We start from the raw sequence: 22,398 nt of genomic DNA, 5'->3' as shown, positions 1-22,398 counted from the left end.
TGAAGATCGGTGCAACGCAGACAGACACGCAGACAGACAGACACCCCCCCCCCCCCGAAACATGCCCCGAGCGGCTCGGCTGCGCGCACATGTCGGCAAGGGCCGGTGCGTGGTTCCCGCACGAGCGCGTGTGTGTGCAAAGAGAGACACGTGCGTGCGTGTGAGGAGACGAGGGCCTGCGCACCAGGCTCCCGGGACTCAGCCGCGCGCCCCGCACGCTCGCCATGGGGGTTGCTGCTGCAAAGGCAGCGGCTGGGCGGGAGCCCACAAGCGCAGCGCCCAATAAAGCGAAGCCCATTGTGCTGGGGATTGATAAACTGAGCAAACAAGCAAAGCCCCCGGGAAAGCCAGGGTGGCCTGCTGGGGGGGGCTTCTACCTGGCTGTGGGGGATGGAGGGAGTTGGTGGGGGGCAAGGAGAACATGGTGGATTCCCCCCCTCCCCAGACGTTAAATTCTTTTGCAAACATTCATGCCTAAGGAGGAAGGGCTGGAACAAAGCGGAGCCGCTCCAACCGGTCGGACAGGTAAGGAGGCTTGTTGACACCGTTATGTTTGCAGCACGCATGCTCCCCGCCGAGTTTCCTGGTGCATTTTCTATTCCACCTTAGGAAACTTTTCCCCCCCCTTCTTGTGGGCGCGTGCGGGCCCCGCTCCCCGCTCCGGGACCCCCTGCCGGCGCCGGGGGGGGGCCCCACCCTGGAGCTGCGGCGCCCCGGCTCGGCGCTCCCAGGGGCGCGGGGCAGCAGGAGGACCCGCCATCGGGGAGCCCGGCGCCCGCCCGCACCATGCCCAGAGCCTTCCTGGTGAAGAGGCGAAGCCCGCAGCCGGCCAGCCGCAGCTGGGATGAGCTGCCGGACGAGGAGCGAGCCGACACCTACATCCCAGGTACGGGGCAGCTGAGCCGCGGGGGCCCCCCGCCAGCCTGGCCCTGCGCTCCCCTGGGGCCAGCCAAGCGCGGCTCACCGGGCGGGGCGCGTTGGGGGGCGGCTGGCCCCCGGGGGGGGAGGGATATGGGGCAGCGGCGCCAGCGGGCTAGGGAGGGAGGGTACCTGCCTGCTACGGACCCGCTCGCTGCCCAGCAGGGGGAGGGGAGACAGACTGACACCCCCCGTCCCCGAAATAGCTCGAGGCGGAGCTCCCCGGGGACGGGGTGGGGGACCCCGAAGTTTTTGCGAGAGTTTGAGAAGGACGGGTGAAGAGGGTCGGTGGGGGTGGGGGCGGGTCGTCGTCGCAGCTGGGACCCAGAAATGAACACCTGGGTGTGGGGGGCTGGGTGTGTGTGTGGGGGGGTTGGGTGGGTGTATGTGAGTGGGGGGCTGTGAAGCTGGGTGTATGGGAGTGTGGGGGGGCTGTGGGGCTGGCCGTGTGGGGGAGGATGGGGTGGGGGTAAGGGGGTTGTGAGGCTGGGTGTATGTGGGATGTGGGGGGGGGGCTGTGAAGCTGGGTATATGGGAGTGTGGGGGGGCTGTGGGGCTGGGTGTGTGTGGGGTAAGGGGGCTGTAAGGCTAGGCGTATGTGGGGTGTGGGGGGGCTGTGGGAGTGGGGGGATGTGAAGCTGGGTGTATGGGAGTGTGGGGGGGCTGTGGGGCTGGGTGTGGGGGGGAGGATGGGGTGGGGGTAAGGGGGATGGGTGTATTGGGGGGGCTATGGGGGTGTGTACCCCCTTGATCCTATATGATGCCCCGGGGACGTTCCCCCAGCCGTGCTTGATCCAGAGCTCCCCCGGAGTGACTCCCAGTCCCGCTGGCCTCTGGGCCCGATCCAAAAGCCCCGCGAAGCCGGGGGGGGCTTTCCATTGACCTCCCTGGGATCGGGCCCTAGTGCCCGGGGCAGCGCCCCGCGAACAGCCCGAGGCTGCTGCCCAGCGGAGCCGGCTGCTGAGCGCACGGGGGGGGGCCCGGGCTCCTGCCGCCTCGCCCTGCGCGGGTATAACGGGAAGGAGGAAGCCCCGGCCGGTCTCGGCTGCGCTGTTTGAACTTTGGGACCATTAAGTGGTTGAGTTTCCGATTGCCCTGTTCGCCGCCCCGCCCGCCCGCTGCTCAAACAGCTCGGCCCGCCGGCCTCCCGCCACCTGCCCCCCGCCTGCCTGGCGCCCCCATCACCTGCCCCTGCCTGCCCCCCGCCTGCCTGGCGCCCCCATCACCTGCCCCTGCCTGCCCCCCGCCTGCCTGGCGCCCCCATCACCTGCCCCTGCCTGCCCCCCGCCTGCCTGGCGCCCCCATCACCTGCCCCCCGCCTGCCCCCCGCCTGCCTGGTGCCCCCATCACCTGCCCCTGCCTGCCCCCCGCCTGCCTGGCGCCCCCATCACCTGCCCCTGCCTGCCCCCTGCCTGCCTGGCGCCCCCATCACCTGCCCCCTGCCTGCCTGGCGCCCCCATCACCTGCCCCCTGCCTGCCTGGCACCGCCCATCACCTGCCCCCATCACCTGCCCCCTGCCTGCCTGGCGCCCCCATCACCTGCCCCCATCACCTGCCCCCTACCTGCCTGGCGCCCCCATCACCTGCCCCCTGCCTGCCTGGCACCGCCCATCACCTCCCCCATCACCTGCCCCCTGCCTGCCTGGTGCCCCCCATCACCTGCCCCTGCCTGCCCCCCGCCTGCCTGGTGCCCCCCATCACCTGCCCCTGCCTGCCCCCCGCCTGCCTGGTGCCCCCCATCACCTGCACCTGCCTGCCCCCCGCCTGCCTGGCGCCCCCCATCACCTGCCCCCACCTGCCCCCTGCCTGCCTGGTGCCCCCCATCACCTGCCCCCTGCCTTCCTGGCACCGCCTATCACCTGCCCCCACCTGCCCCCTGCCTGCCTGGCGCCCCCCATCACCTGCCCCCTGCCTGCCTGGCGCCCCCCATCACCTGCCCCCACCTGCCCCCTGCCTGCCTGGTGCCCCCCCTGCCTGCCTGGTGCCCCCCCTGCCTGCCTGGCGCCCCCCGCCTGCCTGGCGCCCCCCATCACCTGCCCCCTGCCTGCCTGGCGCCCCCATCACCTGGCACCGCCCATCACCTGCCCCCATCACCTGCCCCCTGCCTGCCTGGCACCACCCCCACCACCTGCCCTCACCCGCCCCTGAATAGCACCCTGCCTACCTGGCACCCCACCACCCTTGCCCTGCCTGCCTTCCCCTGCATAGCACCTGCCTACCTGGCATCACCCCCACCACCTGTGCCCTGCTAGCCTGGCACCCCTTGCCACCTGTGCCCTGCCTGCCCACCCCTGGCAGCACCCTGCTTGCTCGCCAGCCCGGCATCCCCCCTCCACTTGTGCCCTCTCTGCCCCCTGCCTGCCTGGCACCCCACCACCACCTCTGCCCTGCCTGCCCACTGGCATGGCACACACCACCTGTACCCTACCTGCCTCCTCCTGGACCGAGCCCTGCTTGCCAGCCTGGCACCACCATCCCCCGCCATATGCACCCTGCCTGCCCGCCTGCCCCTGGACAGTGCTCTGCCTGCCAGCCTGGCACCTCTTCCCCCACCACCTGTGCCCTGCCAGCTTGTCCCTGGATGGTACCCTGCCTGCCCAGCAGCCTGGCACCTCTCCCTCCACCTGCGCCCCGCCTGCCAGCCTGGCATGCCTCCCTCTGCCTGCCTGTTCGCCCCTGGGCAGCATCCTGCCTGCCAGCCTGGCACCCCCTGCCACCTGCACTCTGCCTGCCCCTGGACAGCACACTGCCTTCCTGCCCCTTGCCAGCCTGTCCACCTGCCTCTGGATAGTGCCCTATCTTCCTGCCCCTTGCCAGCCTGGCACCCCACCACCACCTGCGCCCTCTGGCAGCGCCCTGCCCGCCTGCCCCCTGCCTGTCCCTGGACAGCACAGTGCCTTCCTGCCCCTTGCCAGCCTGGCACTCCACCAGCACCTGCGCCCTCCGGCAGCACCCTGCCCGCCTGCCCCCTGCCTGCCATGGACAGTACAGTGCCTTCCTGCCCCTTGCCAGCCTGGCACCCCACCACCACCTGCGCCCTCTGGCAGCGCCCTGCCCATCTTCCCCCTGCCTGCCCCTGGACAGCACAGTGCCTTCCTGCCCCTTTCCAGCCTGGCACCCCACCAGCACCTGCGCCCTCCAACAGTGCCCTGCCCCCTGCCTGCCCCTGGACAGCACAGTGCCTTCCTGCCCCTTGCCAGCCTGGCACCCCACCACCACCTGCGCCCTCTGGCAGCGCCCTGCCCGCCTGCCCCCTGCCTGCCTGCCCCCGTCCAGTCTGTCCCTGGGCGGCGCCCTCCCACTCTGCTCCCCCGACCCTCTTCTGGGATGGGCCAGAGCCCAGCCTGCCATCTGCTGCTGCTGCCCCTCCCCTGGCTGCTGCTACTCCTCTTGCAGGAGCTCTGAACCTGGGCCCCCCTTTTCCCTGCCGCCAGCGTCCCTCCCTGTCCCAGTAACCCCCCTCTCTGCCTCGCCCAGGGGGGATAAGCTGCGTGCTGCTGAACTACCGCCTCGGAGACAGCTGCAGCCTGGAGAGCAATGGCAGCAGTGCCGCCAGCACGAGGGAGGCTGAGCGGAGTGATCCCCCGACTCCTCAGCCGGCAGCCGAGACCGGGAACGCGGGGGGGACCCTGCTGGACTTGGCCATGAAGCGCCCAGTGGTCAGATCGAAAATCAAGGTACAGCCCTAGCCTCCCATAATATGCCCCTCGGGGGCACAACCAGCCTGGTGAAAGACCCCTCTCAACTGGGGAACACAGGCCCAGATCCCCCAAGGTATTTAGGCACCTGACTCCCACTGGAGTTAGGCACCTAAATACCTTGGAGGATCTGGGCCACACCACCCGCCACAGTGATCAGCTGCCACACTGGGGCCTACTCGTCGGCATAGTTTGACTTCTGTATTTGTGGGGGGGTAACTCCAGTCAGGCCAATGGGGCTGCGTGTGGGGGAGCAATGCAGTTTGGAGGGGGACAAAGCCCCTCTGCCCCCTCCCAAAACTATGCCCAAGGGCCTACTGTAAAAATGTCCTTTCAGTTAAATAAATACAAAGCTATGGAAATACCCACCCTCAAAAACCGTGGATGAGATTCGCAAGGCAGACTAAGGGATTTAGACACTCATCGTGTGTTGAAATTCATGAATTGTCTATTAACTAACTACTTGGAAAAATTCACTCTCCATGTGTGTTTCTTGCATGTAACACACGGACATATCTGGAGCCTGACTGAGGTTGATTGTAATGGAGATTTCAGCAGAAATGGGAAGACAGAAAAAGGGCAGTTGACCGAGTGTTCTTCTCCGGTGCAAAAGAAAAAGTCGCCCGATCAGAGCGAATGAGTTCAGCCTCACTATGGAGCCTTCCTTCAAAATTTTGCAACTGGCGTATTATCTTTTCCATGAGCCAGTTTCTGCTAGCATTGCGTTGCTATTGATGATGATAAGGATCAGGCAAAATAGCCAGGGCTTCAGGAAAACCTAATTCTCTGCCTCTTCATTATTATATATTATTTGTATTATGGTTAAATGCAAAATAGCTTTGCGTTGCCTTAGGCCCTGATTGTGCCATGATCTCTGTGTAGGTAAAGCCTTGTGTTTGTACAGAGCTGATTGCAGGATCTAGGCCACATATGACCAGGAAGAATAGAATCCGCAGGGAATTTGGGGTTATTTTTTGCTCAAACTAGAATTTCTACGAGGATTTATTTTGCTCACTAGTTTACTGATGACCCTTATGTTTTAATCCCCAATATTGTTAAAGCCACAGAGAACATCACGGAGAAATATGTATCCTCTTATTAACCTTTCTGCAGAACACCCCCAAGCTTTCTAGAAACACCACTAAATGCACTGCAGATTCTCAGGAGTCTGCTAAACTCCCTTTCTGCTCTGACTGCTAAACTCACCTTTCACCCTGTGTTTTAGGGTATGTTTAGGATAAGAGACCCAGGGCACAGAGTGGCTGGTATGGATCAGCTGACTTGGGCTTATGGGGCTTGACAATTCCAGTATAGACATTCCAGCTTGGGCTGGAGCCTGGGCTCTGGGATACTCCTGCCACATGGGGTCTTAGGTTCCAGCCCCATCCTGAATGTCTCCACTGCAATTTTATAACCCTGCCTCCCAAGACCCATGAGCCTGAGTCAGCTGACCCAGGCCAGCTACTGATCTTTTATTGCAATGTAGATATAGCCGTAATGGCCAGCAGCAAGCACTGTGGCCATCACATTAATATTCAACTATTAGCATAATCAAAACATTGAGCCTCCCCCATAAAGGATGTTCTTCCAAATAGCTGAATCACCAGCACCGGGTCCAGCCACTTCAGACAGTCACATTAGCTCGACCTTTCTTGTGTTGGAATCGAGAATGAAAAAATTAACTCATAATAACACTTTCAAGTTAATTAACAGGTCAGTGAGATAAACTGGGGAAGACTATTGTTTCAGTCTCTGTAGAGTCAACACAATGGCATGCTGGTTTACTTTGTAAGGATTATCTTCACAAGCAAAACCTCTCGAAACTTTTTTGGTAAACAAATCTTCTGTTCCATCAAACACCGCAAAAGGAAGTCCTTAGAGATACACTGAAATCTTGTTTACACGGGAAAGCTGCACTGATTTCACTAAAGGTGTGATTCTAAACCGATTTAAGCCTTGTCTATATGGGGAAGTTTTTTCGGTGTAAATTAAGGTGTTAATTCAAATAGATTTTATTATACCCTCATAATCCTCTGTGTAGATGCTCTTATTCCGGTATATGGGTGGCTTGTTTGTTTGTTTGTTTTAGTATGTTGCTTGGAAGAGATTTAAGCTAAACTGAAAATAACCCGTAGCAGAGTGGCTACGTGTGTCTATCTAGGGCAGTGGCTCTCAACCTTTCCAGACTGCTGTACTCCTTTCAGCAATCTGATTTGTCTTGCGTACTTCCAGGTTTCACTTCACTTGCTTACAAAATCAGACATAAAAATTCAAAAGTGTCCCAGCACACTATTACTGCAAAATGGCTTCCTTTCTCATTTTTACCATATAACTGTAAAATAAATCAATTGGAATACAAATATTGTACTTACATTTCAGTGTATAGTATATAGAGCAGTATAAACAAGTCATTGTGTGAAAGTTTAGTTTGTACTGACTTTGCTAGTGCTTTTTACGCAGCCTGTTGTAAAACTAGGCAAATATCTCGATGAGTTGGTGTACCCCCTGGAAGGCCTCTGTGTACCCCCAGGGTACGTGTACTCCTGGTTGAGAACCACTGATCAAGGGGGTTCTACCTCTCTAACTGTTAACACTTTCCTGTGATGACGAGGCCTTAGTTAAATGGCATAACTCTATCCTGGAGACAAGGACCAAGGTCCTGATCCAGCAAAATACCTAAGTATGAGGAGTCCTCTTGAAGCCAGTGGGTTACTCATAGGCTTACAGTAAAGCATGTGCTGAAGTGCTTGGCTGGATTAGGGCATAAATCTTTGGAATGTTTACATTTTTTCTCATCACTGCATGTTTCTATTGTCCCGGTTTATGACTCATGGAACAGGTTCCCTTTTGTCCCATGGAAAAACCCGCAGGGACTCTGAGATTGCTCCTTGTCTGTTGAATTGGGCTACAGACTTTGCCCCGTAAGCTGCGGAACTCCTGAGATCTGTGTGGACCTCGGGAGAACCGCTGAAGTCTGTGGTCTGTGCCTCCGGTTGTATAACGCCTGGACAATTCCTTGTGACGGTGGAGGGAGTCTTCCTCATTTCTCAATGTCCAACCCAATATCGTGCTAGCTGTATCTCTTCCAACACAAAAAACCCACATTAACATGGCAATAAGGAACCTGGTATCCATGCCTCATTAACTGACATACTACAAATTCAAGAAATCCCAAATAAGGTTGTTTCACATGCTTTAGAAATCCCGTTCTCTTCCGTACACTATCATTCAGTCAGTCCTCTCTCATATAAGTTTGAACAAGAGTTTGAAATTCACGTAGCACCCTTAACTCTGACCCCCACACACATGAGCTTACCTTTTCAGCTCCTTTTATTAAATATATCCAGAGGCTCACAAAATGTTTGAGGCCTTTTCTGCAGAACTTTCCACTCCGAGCAGTTAAATCCTTATATATGTCAAATCCTGAGCTGGTGTAAATTGATGTCGCTCCACTGATTTAAATGGAGAGAAGCCAATTGACACTAGCTGAAGATCTTGCCCAAGTCCAAGTGGAATAATCTACACCCAAATCTATGTCATTAAAATGCAATTCCACTAACTGTAATAATCCACAGACTCAAATCACTACAACTCCTTTAGTGGGACTGTAATATTTTTAGCGTTCTTTTTAAAAATGATGCTTTCAAAACAAACCCTGGGGCACAATATATGTTAGTAAGTGTGGTCTAAAGGGCAGAATTAGGTGCACCCATCAATGGAAGCTGGACACCTGGCCGTCCTTTGTGCCTTTGAGAATCAGGCCCTGGATACAGCTGGGCAGATAATTCAGTGTATTGTGAAATGGCACTCTGTTTTCAGACCCAGGTTGTTTCACTGATTACGGGGGCACGGGGAGGGGACATGTAGCGCAGGGACATTACGTCGTGTTTCTATCGGATGCGATGGACCTCTGGCCCTAATGTTTTGGAGACGAAAGCCCTGGTAATGCAGGGAGGTCAGTGTGAGGAATGAGGGTGCAAGGGATCAGCCTCACACAGCTCACTGCAAGCGGGAAGCTAAGGCCTCAGACAATAAAAGCCGATTTCCCGTTTGCGATACTATTCAGTTTCTCCTGTGTTGTTACCGTTAGGTTTTTTTCACTGTGCAGGGGGAGAATCCCCCTGTTCTTTGCTCTTGCCTGTTGACCCAGAATCGGATCGAACCATGTTTTATTTCCATCTGTTAGTTCACGACTGGCACCTGTGACGATGCGGCGCTGCACAATTGTGAGCTGTGTGGCAAAGGCTTTCGCTTGCAGAGGATGCTCAACCGGCACGTGAAGTGTCACAGCCAAGTAAAGAGACATCTGTGCACCTTCTGTGGCAAAGGGTTCAATGACACCTTTGATCTGAAGAGACATGTGAGGACCCATACAGGTGAGAGCAGCTGGGAGAAGGTTCTGCAGCCCGTCTGCGCGGTGTTCTTTTTCTAAAACTAAAGTGCTCTGCCCCCTACAGGCAACAGAAAGCAGTGGTCTGGTGAATAGTCAAAGGGTGCAATTCCATAGAATAGGATTTTATGTTCAGTACAATCTCAGATAACTACGGTTTGGTTTGGTTACATCCTACTCTGCCTCCCCTCCAGACTGGCTGGTTTGAGGGAAGCCAGACCGCAAATCTGACTTCTCCTAGCCCTGAGCACAGGTGCCCCACAGAGCCAGCTGTGGCAGAATCACGCTGCTTTGGGCTTCACAGAAATTGCACCCATTAAAGGAAGGGCTTGTGCTGCTCTGTGTGGAGACATTTAAAGTACAAAAGGCTGTGTGGATGTTGTTGTTCCAGTTTAGCTTCACTCAGTTAGGAGCCGGATTAATCTAAACCAAAATAAGCCGCTTTCAAACTGGAATAAGAGTGTTCACACAAGGGTTTGCACCAATTTAAGTAAACCTGTGCAAGTGTGTACGCAGAGGGAGCCTAAATTGGTATAATCCCTTATGTGGACACTCTTGTAAGAATGGCAGATAACTGAATTAAGCCAAATAAGTATGGATTGATTGATTTTTAATAGTGTCCACTAGAAGGTTGCCCTGGTTTAACTATATCAATCTAGTTACACCAGTGCAATTTCTGAGGGACTCCTAGACTCCAATTTCACCACTGCAGACATTCTTGGGCAAGCTGGCTATCCTATAAAATAAGGGTCTCTAAACCAGCAGGTGTTTAGCTTGTGCTGCAGGATTTGGACATCCAGTGACTACTGGGCAAGCTCTCTGATTTCTCTCAGTTTCAATACTAACCAGGACCTTAGGGATGCTAAGGTGCAACCTTGATTATCCTTTTTGTTTATGGTATCCCCAAGCACAGAGTCATTAGCCAGGTACCCCACTGCACATCCAGGTGCAATAACTGTATAGGCAAACACGGCATTTATGGCTTAGCAGTCGCTCCCACACAGCCACTGACATCTAATTTACTGAGAAAACGTTGGCCAAGATACGTGTCTTTCTATTTGAAAAGCATTGTGGGATCTTCAGTTTGTGCATGGAAACCTGTCGGAGACAAACAGCAAGGAACAACATTTTGAGACACACCGTTGGGTTCAATTTGGCCCAGAGTTTAGATTTTGTAAAGATTTTATTAAGGACAAAAAAAAAAAGCTAAGACCAGCAGACACATTTCCATATGTAGTATAGTGTGACTTTTCCATTCCCTGCAGTGTTTGCATCCAAAACTTTGCAGCTCTCTGATAGTGCATGAGAATATGAAAGTGAAACTGATACATCACTTTCCATTGCCTGAGATGAATTCAGTGTAAAAAGTAACCAGCATAAATTCTTTCAGTTTAATCAGAGGTAAATTTTGTTTGTTCTAGGTACGATTTGAAACTTGACTGTTTTCCCTGAATTCCAACTAGATTTGATGGGAATTGTGAAGAATTCCCACCCCGGAGCGCTGTAGCTATGCTGGTCTGACCTCCAGTGTAAAGGCAGCTAGGTTGACAAAAGAATCTGTTGACCTAGCTACCGTCGCTTGGGGAGATGGATTATCTACTGCAGTGGAAAAAACCCTTGTGTCACTGTAGGAAGAATCTACACTATGACGCTACAGTGGCATAGCTTTGGCACCATAGCTGTACTGGTGGAGCGCCTGTAGTGTAGACGTGACCTGACTACTAGTGTGATTGGGGCAAACATTTCAACACTATTAGGAAAATATGTGATTGAGAATCTCCCTCCTCCAGCCTCAGATTAGCTGGATGTTTCTGCTAAAATGATCCAGTAGTTGAGTCGTCAACAAGGGGGGTGTCCATTAGTTACCATCCATTTATATGAATGGGGGAATTTTACTCCTCTTTTTCTTTTGTTTCTGTCTGCCTGGAGCAGTAACGCCCTGAGCTTACACACTGTTTTGCACATGTGTATAAATTAGGGTTGTCAAGTGATTAAAAAAATTAATTGCGATTAATTGCACTGTTAAACAATAATAGAATACCATTTATTTAAATATTGTTGGATGTTTTCTACATTTTCAAATATACTGATTTCAGTTACAACACAGAATACAAAGTGTACAGTGCTCACTTAATATTTATTTTTGATTACAAGTATCTGCACTGTAAAAAAACAAAATAAATAGTATTTTTCAATTCACCTAATACGAGTACTATAGTGCAGTTTCTTTATCATGAAAGTTTAACTTACAAATGTAGAATTATGTACAAAAAAACTTGCATTCAAAAATAAAATAAGGTAAAATTTTAGAGCCTGCAAGTCCACTCAGTCCTACTTCTTGTTCAGCCAATTGCTCAGACAAACAAGTTTATTTACATTTGCAGGAGATAATGCTGCCCACTTCTTGTTTACAATGTCTCCTGAAAGTGATAACAGGCGTTCTCATGGCATTGTTGTAGCTGGCATCGCAAGATATTTACGTGCCAGATGCGCTAAAGATTCACATGTCCCTTCATGCTTCAACCACCATTCCAGAGGATATGTGTCCATGCTGGTGACGGGTTCTGCTCGATAACAGTCCAAAGCAGTGCGGACCGACTTCATTTTCATTATCTGAGTTAGATGCCACCAGCAGAAGGTTGATTTTCTTTTTGGTGGTTCAGGTTCTGTAGTTTCTGCTTCTGAGTGTTGCTCTTTTAAGACTTCTGAAAGCAAGCTCCACGCCTCGTCCCTCTCAGATTTTGGAAGGCACTTCAGATTCTTAAATCTTGGGTCCAGTGCTGTTACTATTTTTAGAAATCTCACATTGGTACCTTCTTTGCATTTTGTCAAATCTGCAGTGAAAGTGTTCTTAAAATGAACAACATATGCTCAGTCATCATCCAAGACTGCTATAACATGAAATATATGGCAGAATGCGGGTAAAACAGAGCAGGGGACATACAATTCTCCCCCAAGGAGTTCAGTCACAAATTTAATTAACACTTATTTTTTTAATGAGTGTCATCATCATGGAAGCATGTCCTCTGGAATGGTGGCCAAAGCATGAAGGGGCATATGAATGTTTAGCATATCTGGCACGTAAATACCTTGCAATGCTGACTACAAAAGTGCCATGCAAACACCTGTTCTCACTTGCTGGTGACATTGTAAATAAGAAGCGGGCAGCATTATCTCCTGTAAATGTAAACAAACTTGTGTGTCTTAGCGATTGGCTGACCAAGAAGTAGGACTGAGTGGACTTGTTGGCTCTAAAGTTTTACATTGTTCTGTTTTTGAGTGAAGTCATGTAGCAAAAAAAAAAATCTACATTTGCAAATTGCACTTTCATGATAAAGAGATTGCACTGCAGTGCTTGTATGAGGTGAATTGAAAAATACTATTTCTTTTGTTTATCATTTTTACAGTGCAAATATTTGTAAGCAAAAATAATATACACTTTGATTACAACATAGAATACAATATATATGAAAATGCAGAAAAACATCCAAAATATTTAATAAATTTCAACTGGTATTCTATTATTTAATAGTGCAATTAAAACTGTAATTCATTGCAGTTAATTTTTTTAGTTCCCATTAATTTTTTTGAGTTAATCACGTGAGTTAACTGCGATTAATTGACAGCCGTAATATAAATAGTAGAAGGATCGCAATGTCTAAACACAAAATTGCACCAGTTTATCTAAGGTTGGAAATTGAGCAAAATATCTCAAAACTTGTGAGCCAGGGTCCTGAAAAACATGAGATTGTCTTAAAAATCAAGATTTTTTTGTTTTTTTTAAGTTAGTGTTTTTTAGTTGCCCTCTGGGTTTTGAGTCTTCAGGGGAAACCTTTTACAGCTTTTTCTCAGCATCCACAAAACCTGGAAACATAGGGTGAAACCCTGGCCCCATCAAAGTCAATATCATGAGAGTTGGGAACACTGTCTAATTTAAGACAATGATTCAAGAAAGCCTCCCTGTTCAGCTTAAACATGTGCCTAAATCTCACTGAAACGCTTTTGTGCTTTCCTGAAACAGGGTGTTAGGTGCCTAATATGAATTTAAGGCGCCTCGCCTGAGGCACCCACTTCAGAAAATCTTTGCCTAAGAAAGTGTAAATATTTATTTAGAATGTAAATGGTTTGGGGCAGGGACTATCTACTAATCAGTGTTTGCAGCCTAGCGCAATCGGGTGTTTTTTCTTGGTTTGTCCCAAAGTGTTACTGCAATAAATCTGATTCATAATAATTAATAATAAACAACATCGTCTGGCCTTGTAGGAATTCGTCCTTACAAATGTGAGATCTGCAACAAGGCATTTACCCAGCGATGTTCTCTGGAATCCCACCTTAAAAAGATCCACGGGGTGCATCAGCAATATGCGTACAAACAGCGGCGCGATAAACTTTACGTCTGCGAAGATTGCGGCTACACGGGCCCAACGCAAGAGGACTTGTATCTGCATGTCACTAACGCTCACCCCGGGAGTGCTTTCCTCAAGAAAACTTCTAAAAAGCTGGCAGCAGTCTTACAGAATAAACTGACCTCTGTCCTGCAGAGGAACCCTGAAGATGATGAGGAAGATTAGTAACACAGTGGATTACAGTGGTCACATGCAATGAAGTTTACATGTCGGATATTTTTTCAAACCGCTTTGAAAGGGATCTGTGTAATAGCAGGCATCGTGTCCTTTTGGTGATGACAGGCTGTGGATGATACAGCCTCGACGTGAAATAAATGTTCTCAGCTTAATGCAAATACAAGGCTTTTTAAACATGAGAATAAAAGGGAAAATTTTGGAGCCAGCATTGCCTGTGGATAGAGCCCTGCACTGGTACTCGGGAGACTCCACATCAGTTCCCAGCTCTGCCACTGGCCTGCTTTGTAACCTTGGGCAAGTCACTTAACCTTTCTGTGACTCAGTTTTCCCAACTGTATAATGGGGATAATGACCCTGATCAGCTTTGTAAGGTGCTTTGAGATCTGTGAGTAAAAAGTGCTAGATAAGCGCTAGGTATCATTAATATTATTCCCAGAGAATCTACAGTAAAATGAAGTTAAGGATGAGAGTATGTATCATAAGGTAAGAAATGCACAGCCAATACACCCAAACAACCTTAACTCTGCCCTGTAGGATTTGTAATCCCAGGTTAGAAAAAAATGAATTTTAAACACATTAGATTTTCTTTCATATCATTCCCTTCCTTTCCCCCCCCGCCCCCGCTCACCTCCCAACTTTTTGGGTGCCTTGACTGTGCATTTCTTACCCTAACATGTTTGGATTTCTTTTGAGTGTAACCTTAACTCTGAATTGCTTGATTTTGTAATGCTTTGTTTTGAGATCACTATCACATCCCTGTAGCAGTTGTTTAATCCTTTAATTACTGAGACATCTTTTCAACCTTAACTCCATCTTAATATATATTTTTTGTCTGGGAATTTCCCTAGTTCTAAACAATTTTCATAGATAAACACTAAATAAGAAACCCAAAGAGAATGCTACCAGATATTTCTAAGGATTTGAACATACACGGCACCAACCTTCAATTATTTTAAAAAAATTAAACTTCCAAGGGTGGATTCGCTGGGATACCAAAGGAATGCAAAGCAGCCAGAAGACATTAACCATTTCACCAGAGTAGCACAAATCACCCAAAGCTTACTGGTGAATCTGGCCCTTGGTTTGCCATTGACTTATTGGTTTAGAAAGTTGTGTTAGTGAGACCAGCACTTTGCTGTGTGGCGGGAGCAGGGAGAGAAAAACCCCCAGGCCCGGAGTCCCAATGTCTCTGCTTCCCCTTCGCTCCCCCTCTGGTTCCTTTTGGCGGTGCTGGCTCAGTGCTCAATGAAGCCAAGCAGCGGTGCCATCAGGGAGCGTTACAAACACTGATGCCCAAACGAGAGCGCAGCCGCCCAATGGAACCTTTGAAGAGCAGTGTCAGCTGGGCCAAGCTATCCATCAGTGAGAACTCCTGGCACGTGTCCAGTCTGCCTTGGTATCACTGGGTCATTACAGCCAATAGGACCACGGCTTGCAAATTAGCTGGCTAGGAAGGATGGCGCTTGGTGCTGTACTCTGCTAAGATCACTCAGGACAGAGAAAAGACTCATGCCAACACTAATTTCTTAAAGGACCCAGTTTGAGTATATAAACCAATGAATGAATTTACTTGTAAATTAGCCGAAAACTCATTCTGTACTCGAAGAGTGAGTGCTGGACGTTTGGGGAGAGGACACACTTGTTTTGTATACAGAACAGAGGTTGCATCCCTGCTGTTATGCAAAATGGAACTCCGTCTGAACTACGGAACTGAACGCATCAGCACCTCCATGGTTAATATATGACAATGATGTCAGATTCTGGTTGTGTCTGTAAAAATTAAATTTTCTTTGATTGCTTCAGTCCTTGTACAGACATCTGCACGGGCTTTGGAGGGGGAAAAAAAAGCTTTTGGGTGTTCTTAAGCATTTCTTAATGAAGCAACTATTTTATGCAACAAGACCGGGGGTGCTTGGGGCCTGGAAAGCATCTTAATAAAGTGAAGCTTTGATGTAAAGAATAAGAAACTTACTGTCCTATGTAACAGGAAAGCTTGCGAGGGATATTTTCATAAACAGAATTCCATATATAAAGTGTCGAGATGAATGACAGAATATTCACTTAGTGACATTTTGGCTACAGGTTATATTTTGACTCTTAGTTGTTCCCTGGTCATGACTGTTTTATGCTTCAGAGATGAAAGCCGTCTTGAATTCTTAGCTAGGGCTAGGACCTGCACGAAACAGCATCCAAAATAAAGACTATTATTTTTGAATAAGATTTGCCTCTCTGCAAGCACACTGATTCGCGAGATCGGATAGCGTAAGATTGTAAAGTTTAGGTATGATCAGGTGGGTTAGCAAAATAAAGGTGAATAATTGTATTTAATTTTTTTTTTTAATTGTAGAAATTTTAGGTCAAAATATACTTGACATACCTGTAGTCCAGGAAATAATGTAATTTATTTGGTGGCAAATAAACAGTTCTCTATGGCAAGGGCTAGCACCATTCTTCCCTAACAACTTTATTAAACCAAAAAAACAAAACAACTAAGGACATTTCCTGACAAACTTACTTCTTCAACCTTAACTCTGTCCTAAGTAGCAGGAATGTAAAAGAAAAAAGGCCCAAAGAGAACAGTGTCGCTTGAAATGACAAACTTTAGAAAGCCAGGGAATGCTAAAGTGGCGTTACCTGTAAAAGTCCTTCCAGTGCATGGTTTCCTCTCACCACACTGCAGTCAATCCCCCCCAACAGCTACAGTTCAGAGCCAGAGTGCAGCAGCTTTGCAACACGGGTAGCCCAGAAAGTGTGAACTGGGGCTAAGGCATCGGCTGTACTGCAGGGGACCCAGAGGACTGGGTAGTGTTTGAGACACGTTTTGAAATGTTTGAGCTTGTTTTACCTGAGGCTCAGGAGGAGGCAATGGTACTGGCAGGGTGTGATGGGGTATTCATCCCACACTAGCTTAGAAGGGGCAGATCAACCACCTAGGCCACAGCTGAGGGGAATTAGGTGGCCCAAGTAATCCCCTGAAAGATGACCGAGCCCAGCTGCGAAGGAACAGGCAGGGCTAGGATAAAGCCAGGAAGCTAGCCCTGGAAAGGGGCTGCAGTGAGGGGACCTGCAGTCACCCTCTGGCTGTTAGGGTGAGAAACCTAGGGAAAGGATGTAGGAAAAGGCCCAGAGAAACAGCGGCAAGGGTTAAGATAGTGCAGGCCTTGGCTGCTGATTAGATGGTCCCTGGTCTGGAACCAGGACTAGAGGGTGGGCCTAGGTTCCCCAACCAGCCACTGAGGCAGTGCTACCAACTGGGCATTGAATGAGAAGATGGCTGGAGACAGTTTCTGAGGAAAGACTTTGATACCCCAGAAGGGGGAAACCATAGTGACATGGCAGGAGGGCCAAGCCAGGAAGGGAGAGCACCTGGAGCCTCTGGGAGAGAGGCACGCAACAAGTGGTAGAAGGGGGAATCAAACCTGCAAAAAGCTGATCCCCAGAGCAACCAGGAGGAGGTGCCCTAGCAGTGAGTAGGACCCCATGACGTGGGTTGAAATCAGAATGCTGCCATGTCCTAGCTGTGTTCAGAGTCCTTTGGAGGGGCAAAGGAACACTTAGGTGTACTGCAGCATCACCTAGGAGCCCTAGTCATGGACCAGAACCCCACTGTGCTGGACACAAAGAGCTGACAATCTAGGTACGTGCCACTGTGGAGAAGGGATTCCTGGGAGCCCTTGGCTGTCTTGTTTTAGTCTCTCCCTGCTTTTTGCAACAGGGGGGTGATTTTTCCCTCATCCCCTGGGAGTGATCCCTCCTCACCGCACTTTACAATGGGAGGAGGAAGCCTTCAGTAGCGGTGAGTGTCAGACTTCATCCTCCCCATTCAGGGAGTGTTTCCCTCTCAGTCTGCAGCAGGGAGTGCTGTATTCCCCCTCCACCCAGGCTTGGGGACTGTCTATGCCATGTGATGTATTCATCTCTTAGCAAGAACCCTGTGAAGCTTCCTTTGAGAAGGTGCCATCAAGTCTCACCTTTTCTCTTGAAAGGCTTAAGGTCCAGGCAGACAGTATCTAGAATCAATTCAACTGGCAGAATGGGGATCTATTTACCATGCAGCAGAGCTACTTTGTGCGGTCTCCTCCCATCTTAGGAAATTAATTACAATATATTGCGCCCCCCCCCTTTGCAGCTGCTCCTGTTCTAGGGGTGTTTTTTTACAGGTTTGTATGTGCCTGGCAGTGAGCTTATTGTATTTCCTCTGGAAATAGAAAGCACATCAGAAAGTTATAATATAACTTAAAAACAAAGCAAAAACCCCCTCAAGGTGAGAATATCGCTCTTCAAAATGGATGGAGATGAGCGACTACATTAGTGCATGTCACAGGTCAATTCTAAGGTAACTTTCTCTAGGCTTAGAGTAATTGCTTAAATTTGCACTTTAACCTCACTGTCTTGCTAGACTCCTTTGAAAATGCAAGTCCTTAAACTATTCTGGTATAGCTAAGGCAGTACAGCCCTCTGGGTTGATGTTGTTATTGGTATAAAGCTTTGCTATACCTATTCTTGCATGGGAAGAGAAATAAGCTTTATCAGTAGATGGCATCTTTATATTATGTGACAGGGTCAGGCCAGATGGCTATAGGAGAGTAATTTTTTTTTTTTGAAGCAAAAAAGGTATTTTTTTATTTGCATAACACACTTACAAAACAAAACAAAACAAAAGCATATGCAATGTGTAACACAGCAACCAATCACAATTGTTTTCTCATTAGCTTCAGGGGAGGGAAGTGTTCAAGCTTGCCTGGGCCCAGAGTGGGGGGCTTCCTTGACTCTCGGGGTCTTCCACCCTTCCGAGTTACCTGGTGGTCCAGAGCGAGGGGGCTTCATCGACTCTCAAGGTCTGCCACCCCCTCGAGTTACCTAGCGCCACGCCCGAGTGTCACCAACAATTCCCTCCTCTGAAAGCACCCAACAAAAGGGGCAGGCTGTGGGGTGGACAACCCGGGGGGAGGCACGTGCACCCACGTGTGAAAGGACCCCTCTAAGGTAGTGGTGCCCACAGCAGCAATGGCTGGGGCTGGGGTCCCTTACTCTCTCCCCCAATCAAAGGATCAAAACAAAGGGAGCCGGACGGGGACACCGAGCAGAGAGCCTCGGACAGCGCCCACCACTCCTCAAAAGCATCAAGGGAGTCGGTGGATGCCGCCCAGAGGAACTCTGCCCGGATACGTGAATGGACCGAGGATCGGAAAACGGCCCCACAGTCACAGGAAACTCCATCGGCCAACCTCCTCTCTCTGGTTTTATAAATGGCTGTTTTAGCCAGGGCCAGGAGGAGGTTAACTAGGAGATCCCGCGACTTTGTGAGGCCACGGACGGGGAGTGCATAAATAAAAAGGTGAGGGGAAAAATGCAACCAAAAACGTAATAAAAGATTTGAGAGGAGCCGGAACAGGGGCTGCAGCCTGGCGCACTCCAAATATACGTGCGCCAGGGTTTCCCACACACCGCAAAAGGGACAAGTATCTGGGATGGGGTTGAACCGCGCCAAGTACGTGCCCCTGCTCACAGCTCCGTGAAGGAGCCGCCAACTGATGTCCCCGACGGGCCTCGGAACCAAGGTGGAATACAGGCTGGCCCACCGGGGCTGCTCACCCTCCAAAGGTGGCAGAAGGTCACCGGGACACTAGGGTGAGGGCGTGAAGGGTGTGGAGCACAAACGTGTATAGATGTTTCCTTGGCGCGGTTTGGAAGCGTACCGGCTGCAATTCATGCAGCCGGCTCGCCGTAAAGGAGTGAGGGGGTCGATTGGGTCTACGGGGCAGGGGTCCAATTAAAAGGTCCGGCGGGTCTGGGGTAGAGGGTGGGCAGGGTGTGCCCTTGAGCAGGACCCGATCGAGGTAAACTCTAGCAGCAGGCGGCAAAGCGGCCTTCACCTCCTGAAGTACGCGCCGGGGGGTACGAGGTCTGGAGAGCCCCGTGCGCCGAGCGAGCGTCAGGGGATCCAGCCAGTCTCCCCGGTCATAGTCCAGGAGGTCTCCGACTCTCGTGACTTCTGCCAGGATTAAGCTCTGGCACACCGAGCAGGACTCCGCCACCTGCATACGGAGCTGGGGGTTGTGTAGCAGGGGCTCCGCGAGGAGATCTGCCCCCTTGGTGGCTGCCACGGATCTGGTTGTTAAAAACCGTTTCCAAGTCCGGAGGAGGTCCTGGTAGGAGACCGGCAGCCTGGAGAGGTCTCACGGAAGACCTCCCGGACAGAGATAAAAGAGCTGCCAGTCGTAACGGAGCCCTCGGATGCAGCGCAGGATGGCGTGCGCCAATATGCTCCACGCCGAACTGCCTGCACTATAAAGGAGCCTCTGTAGGGCCTGGAGGTGGAAGACGCAGACCTGAGTGTGCAGACACTTCAGGCCCTGCCCTCCTTCCTTCAGGGCTAGATGAAGAATCCCTAGAGGGGCACAGTGCATTCCTGACCAAAAGAACCCCAGAATCGATGTCCGCAGGTTGGTCAGGAAACCAGGGGCTGGGACCAGGGTGTTGAGCCGGTACCAGAGCTTGGACAGGACTAGTTGATTAGGCACCAGCGCTCTCCCTCGGAGGGAGAGACATCGGAGTAGTCCCGTCCGTTTCCGGAGCCGCTCTATCACCCTGCCCTCTAAATTTTCCCAGTTCTCCGGCGGAGAGGGATGCGTGGCAGAAAGGTAAACGCCGAGGTAGACCAGCGGACCCGTGCTCCACCGGATGGTCTGAAGCGCAGGTGGGAGGGAGCTCGCCTGCCGCCAGTCTCCTACCGCCAAGCCAGAGCTCTTGACCCAGTTGACCCTGGCAGAGGAGGCTGCCGAATAGATGGCCTGGCAAGCCTCCACCCGCGCCAAGTCGCCTGAGTCTTGGACCATGAGGAGCACGTCATCAGCATACGCTGACAGGACCAGCCGCAGCTCCGGCTCCCGCAGCACCAACCCTGTCAACCTCCTGCGGAGGAAGCAGAGGAAGGGCTCGATCGCCAGAGCGTACAGCTGGCCCGAGAGGGGGCACCCCTGCTGTACTCCTCGCCCGAAGCTGACCGGTTTGGTCATGGTCCAGTTGAGCTTAACCAGACACTCTGCGGAGGCATACAGCACCCGGAGAAAACCCACAAACTGGGGTCCAAAGCCAAATGCTCGCAGAGTGTTCAGGAGGTACCCGTGGTCCACCCTATCGAACGCCTTCTCCTGATCTAGGTACAGGAGAGCGAACAACAGACCGTCTCTAAGCCTGAGTTCCAAAAGGTCCCGAACTAGGAAACAGAACTAGAAATAGGTTATCAAAGATACTGCGGTCCGGGATGGAGTAGGTCTGGTCTGGGTGGATCACGTCTGCCAGCACAGACCCTAGCTGCAGCGAGATTGCTTTCGCTACGATTTTGTAGTCCGTGCTGAGGAGCGAGACGGGACGCCAATTTCATAAATTGCGGAGGTCCCCCTTCTTCGGCAGTAAGGCGAGCACAGCTCGCCTGCACGAAAGAGAGAGGACCCCGCTTTGCAAAGACTGGGCCCAGACGGTGACTAGGTCTGGGACAAGGACGTCCCAAAACACGCGGTAGAACTCCACGGTCAGCCCGTCCATGCCTGGAGACTTATTAGTGGGCATACGATGGAGGGCTTCCGAGAACTCGGCCAGAGTGAGAGGCAACTCTAGCCGGTCTTGGTCGCTCGCGCTGACCGTAGGGAGCTCCTCCCAGAGCACTCGGCGAGCACCAGGGTCGGTCGGATCCGGGGAGAAAAGACTTGCGTAGAAGGCTCGGGCCCTCCTGCACATCTCCACTGGTTCCGTGAGGGGGGTGCCATCTTCTGCCAGGAGGCAGGTGACGTGTTTCTTGGCCCCCCTCATTTTCTCCAGGGCATAGAAGAAGCGGGAGCTGTGATCCATCTCCCAAAGGAGGCGGATGCGGGATCGAACAAAGGCTCCCCAGGCCCAATGGTCCTCGAGGGCCTGGAGCTCCTCCCGCTTCTCCCAGCACGCTCCACAGAGGAGCGGGTCCTTGGGGCTGGCAGCCAGACGCCTCTCCAGCTCTAAGACCTCCCGTTCCAACTGCTCTATCACCGCATTTCTCCATCGGCTGGTGCCCCGGGTGTAGTCGCAGCAGAAAAGCCTGGCGCGCACCTTCCCCAGGTCTCACCATTGTGGCGCCAAGGGAAAGGCACGCCGCTGCCCTCGCCAGGCCAGCCAGAATTCCCGGAAGGATGTCATGAAGCCTCATCCTCCAACAGGCTGTTGTTAAAATGCCAGTAGGCCGGCCCTGGCCTCTCCGCACAGAGGGAGGCTGTCTCGGTGGCTAGATGATAGTCAGAAAATGGGGCTAGCCGAATGCTGGAGGAGTGGGCTCGTGAGAGATGGAAGCGTGATAAATAAATGCGGTCCAACCAGGAGTGGCTCGACCGATGGGCTTCCACCGGACAAAGGTGAACGTGGAAGTGTCATCCGGGTGGTGGTCGCGCCAGATGTCCACTAGGGAGTGATGTTCGACTATCTCCTGGAGGGTGTCCATGGTGGCCGGGCTCTGCTCGGTCCCCGAGCGGTCCTGTTCCTCGAGGGTGGTATTAAAGTCCCCTCCCAGGACCAGGCACTCGTGAGAATCTAAGATGCTGAGGAAGGCGGACGCCTGCTGGTAGAATTGCAGCCGCTCCGGACCCGATGTCGGGGCATAGACGTTAACGAGGTTAACCACGAGCCCCTCCATACAGGCCTGGAGAGGCAGCAGGCGACCCGGCACGGCCTCAGCGACCCCTAGCACCTCAGGCCATAGGTCAGGGGAGAACAGGGTCGCCACTCCAGTCTGTCAAACCATGGCATGGCTAAAGTAGACCCTGTCCCCCCACTCCATCCG

General features: G+C 51.7%; 1 protein-coding gene across 1 annotated transcript; it reads left to right on the top strand.

Moving 5' to 3' along the window:
• Positions 1-615: 615 nt before the first annotated feature.
• On the top strand, positions 616-15,893 carry OVOL2 (ovo like zinc finger 2). The gene is made up of 4 exons (XM_048842480.2): positions 616-886; positions 4,396-4,595; positions 8,803-8,992; positions 13,270-15,893. Exons 1-4 carry the CDS (start codon positions 787-789, stop codon positions 13,575-13,577), a joined length of 798 nt encoding a protein of 265 aa, XP_048698437.2. The 5' UTR covers positions 616-786; the 3' UTR covers positions 13,578-15,893.
• The last annotated feature ends 6,505 nt before the right edge of the window (positions 15,894-22,398 follow it).

This window comes from Caretta caretta, chromosome 3, assembly GCF_965140235.1.
Source record: "Caretta caretta isolate rCarCar2 chromosome 3, rCarCar1.hap1, whole genome shotgun sequence".
NCBI lineage: Eukaryota > Metazoa > Chordata > Testudines > Cheloniidae > Caretta > Caretta caretta.
The sequence above is the reverse complement of the archived record's forward strand: the minus strand, read 5'-3'. Positions and strand labels throughout refer to the sequence as shown.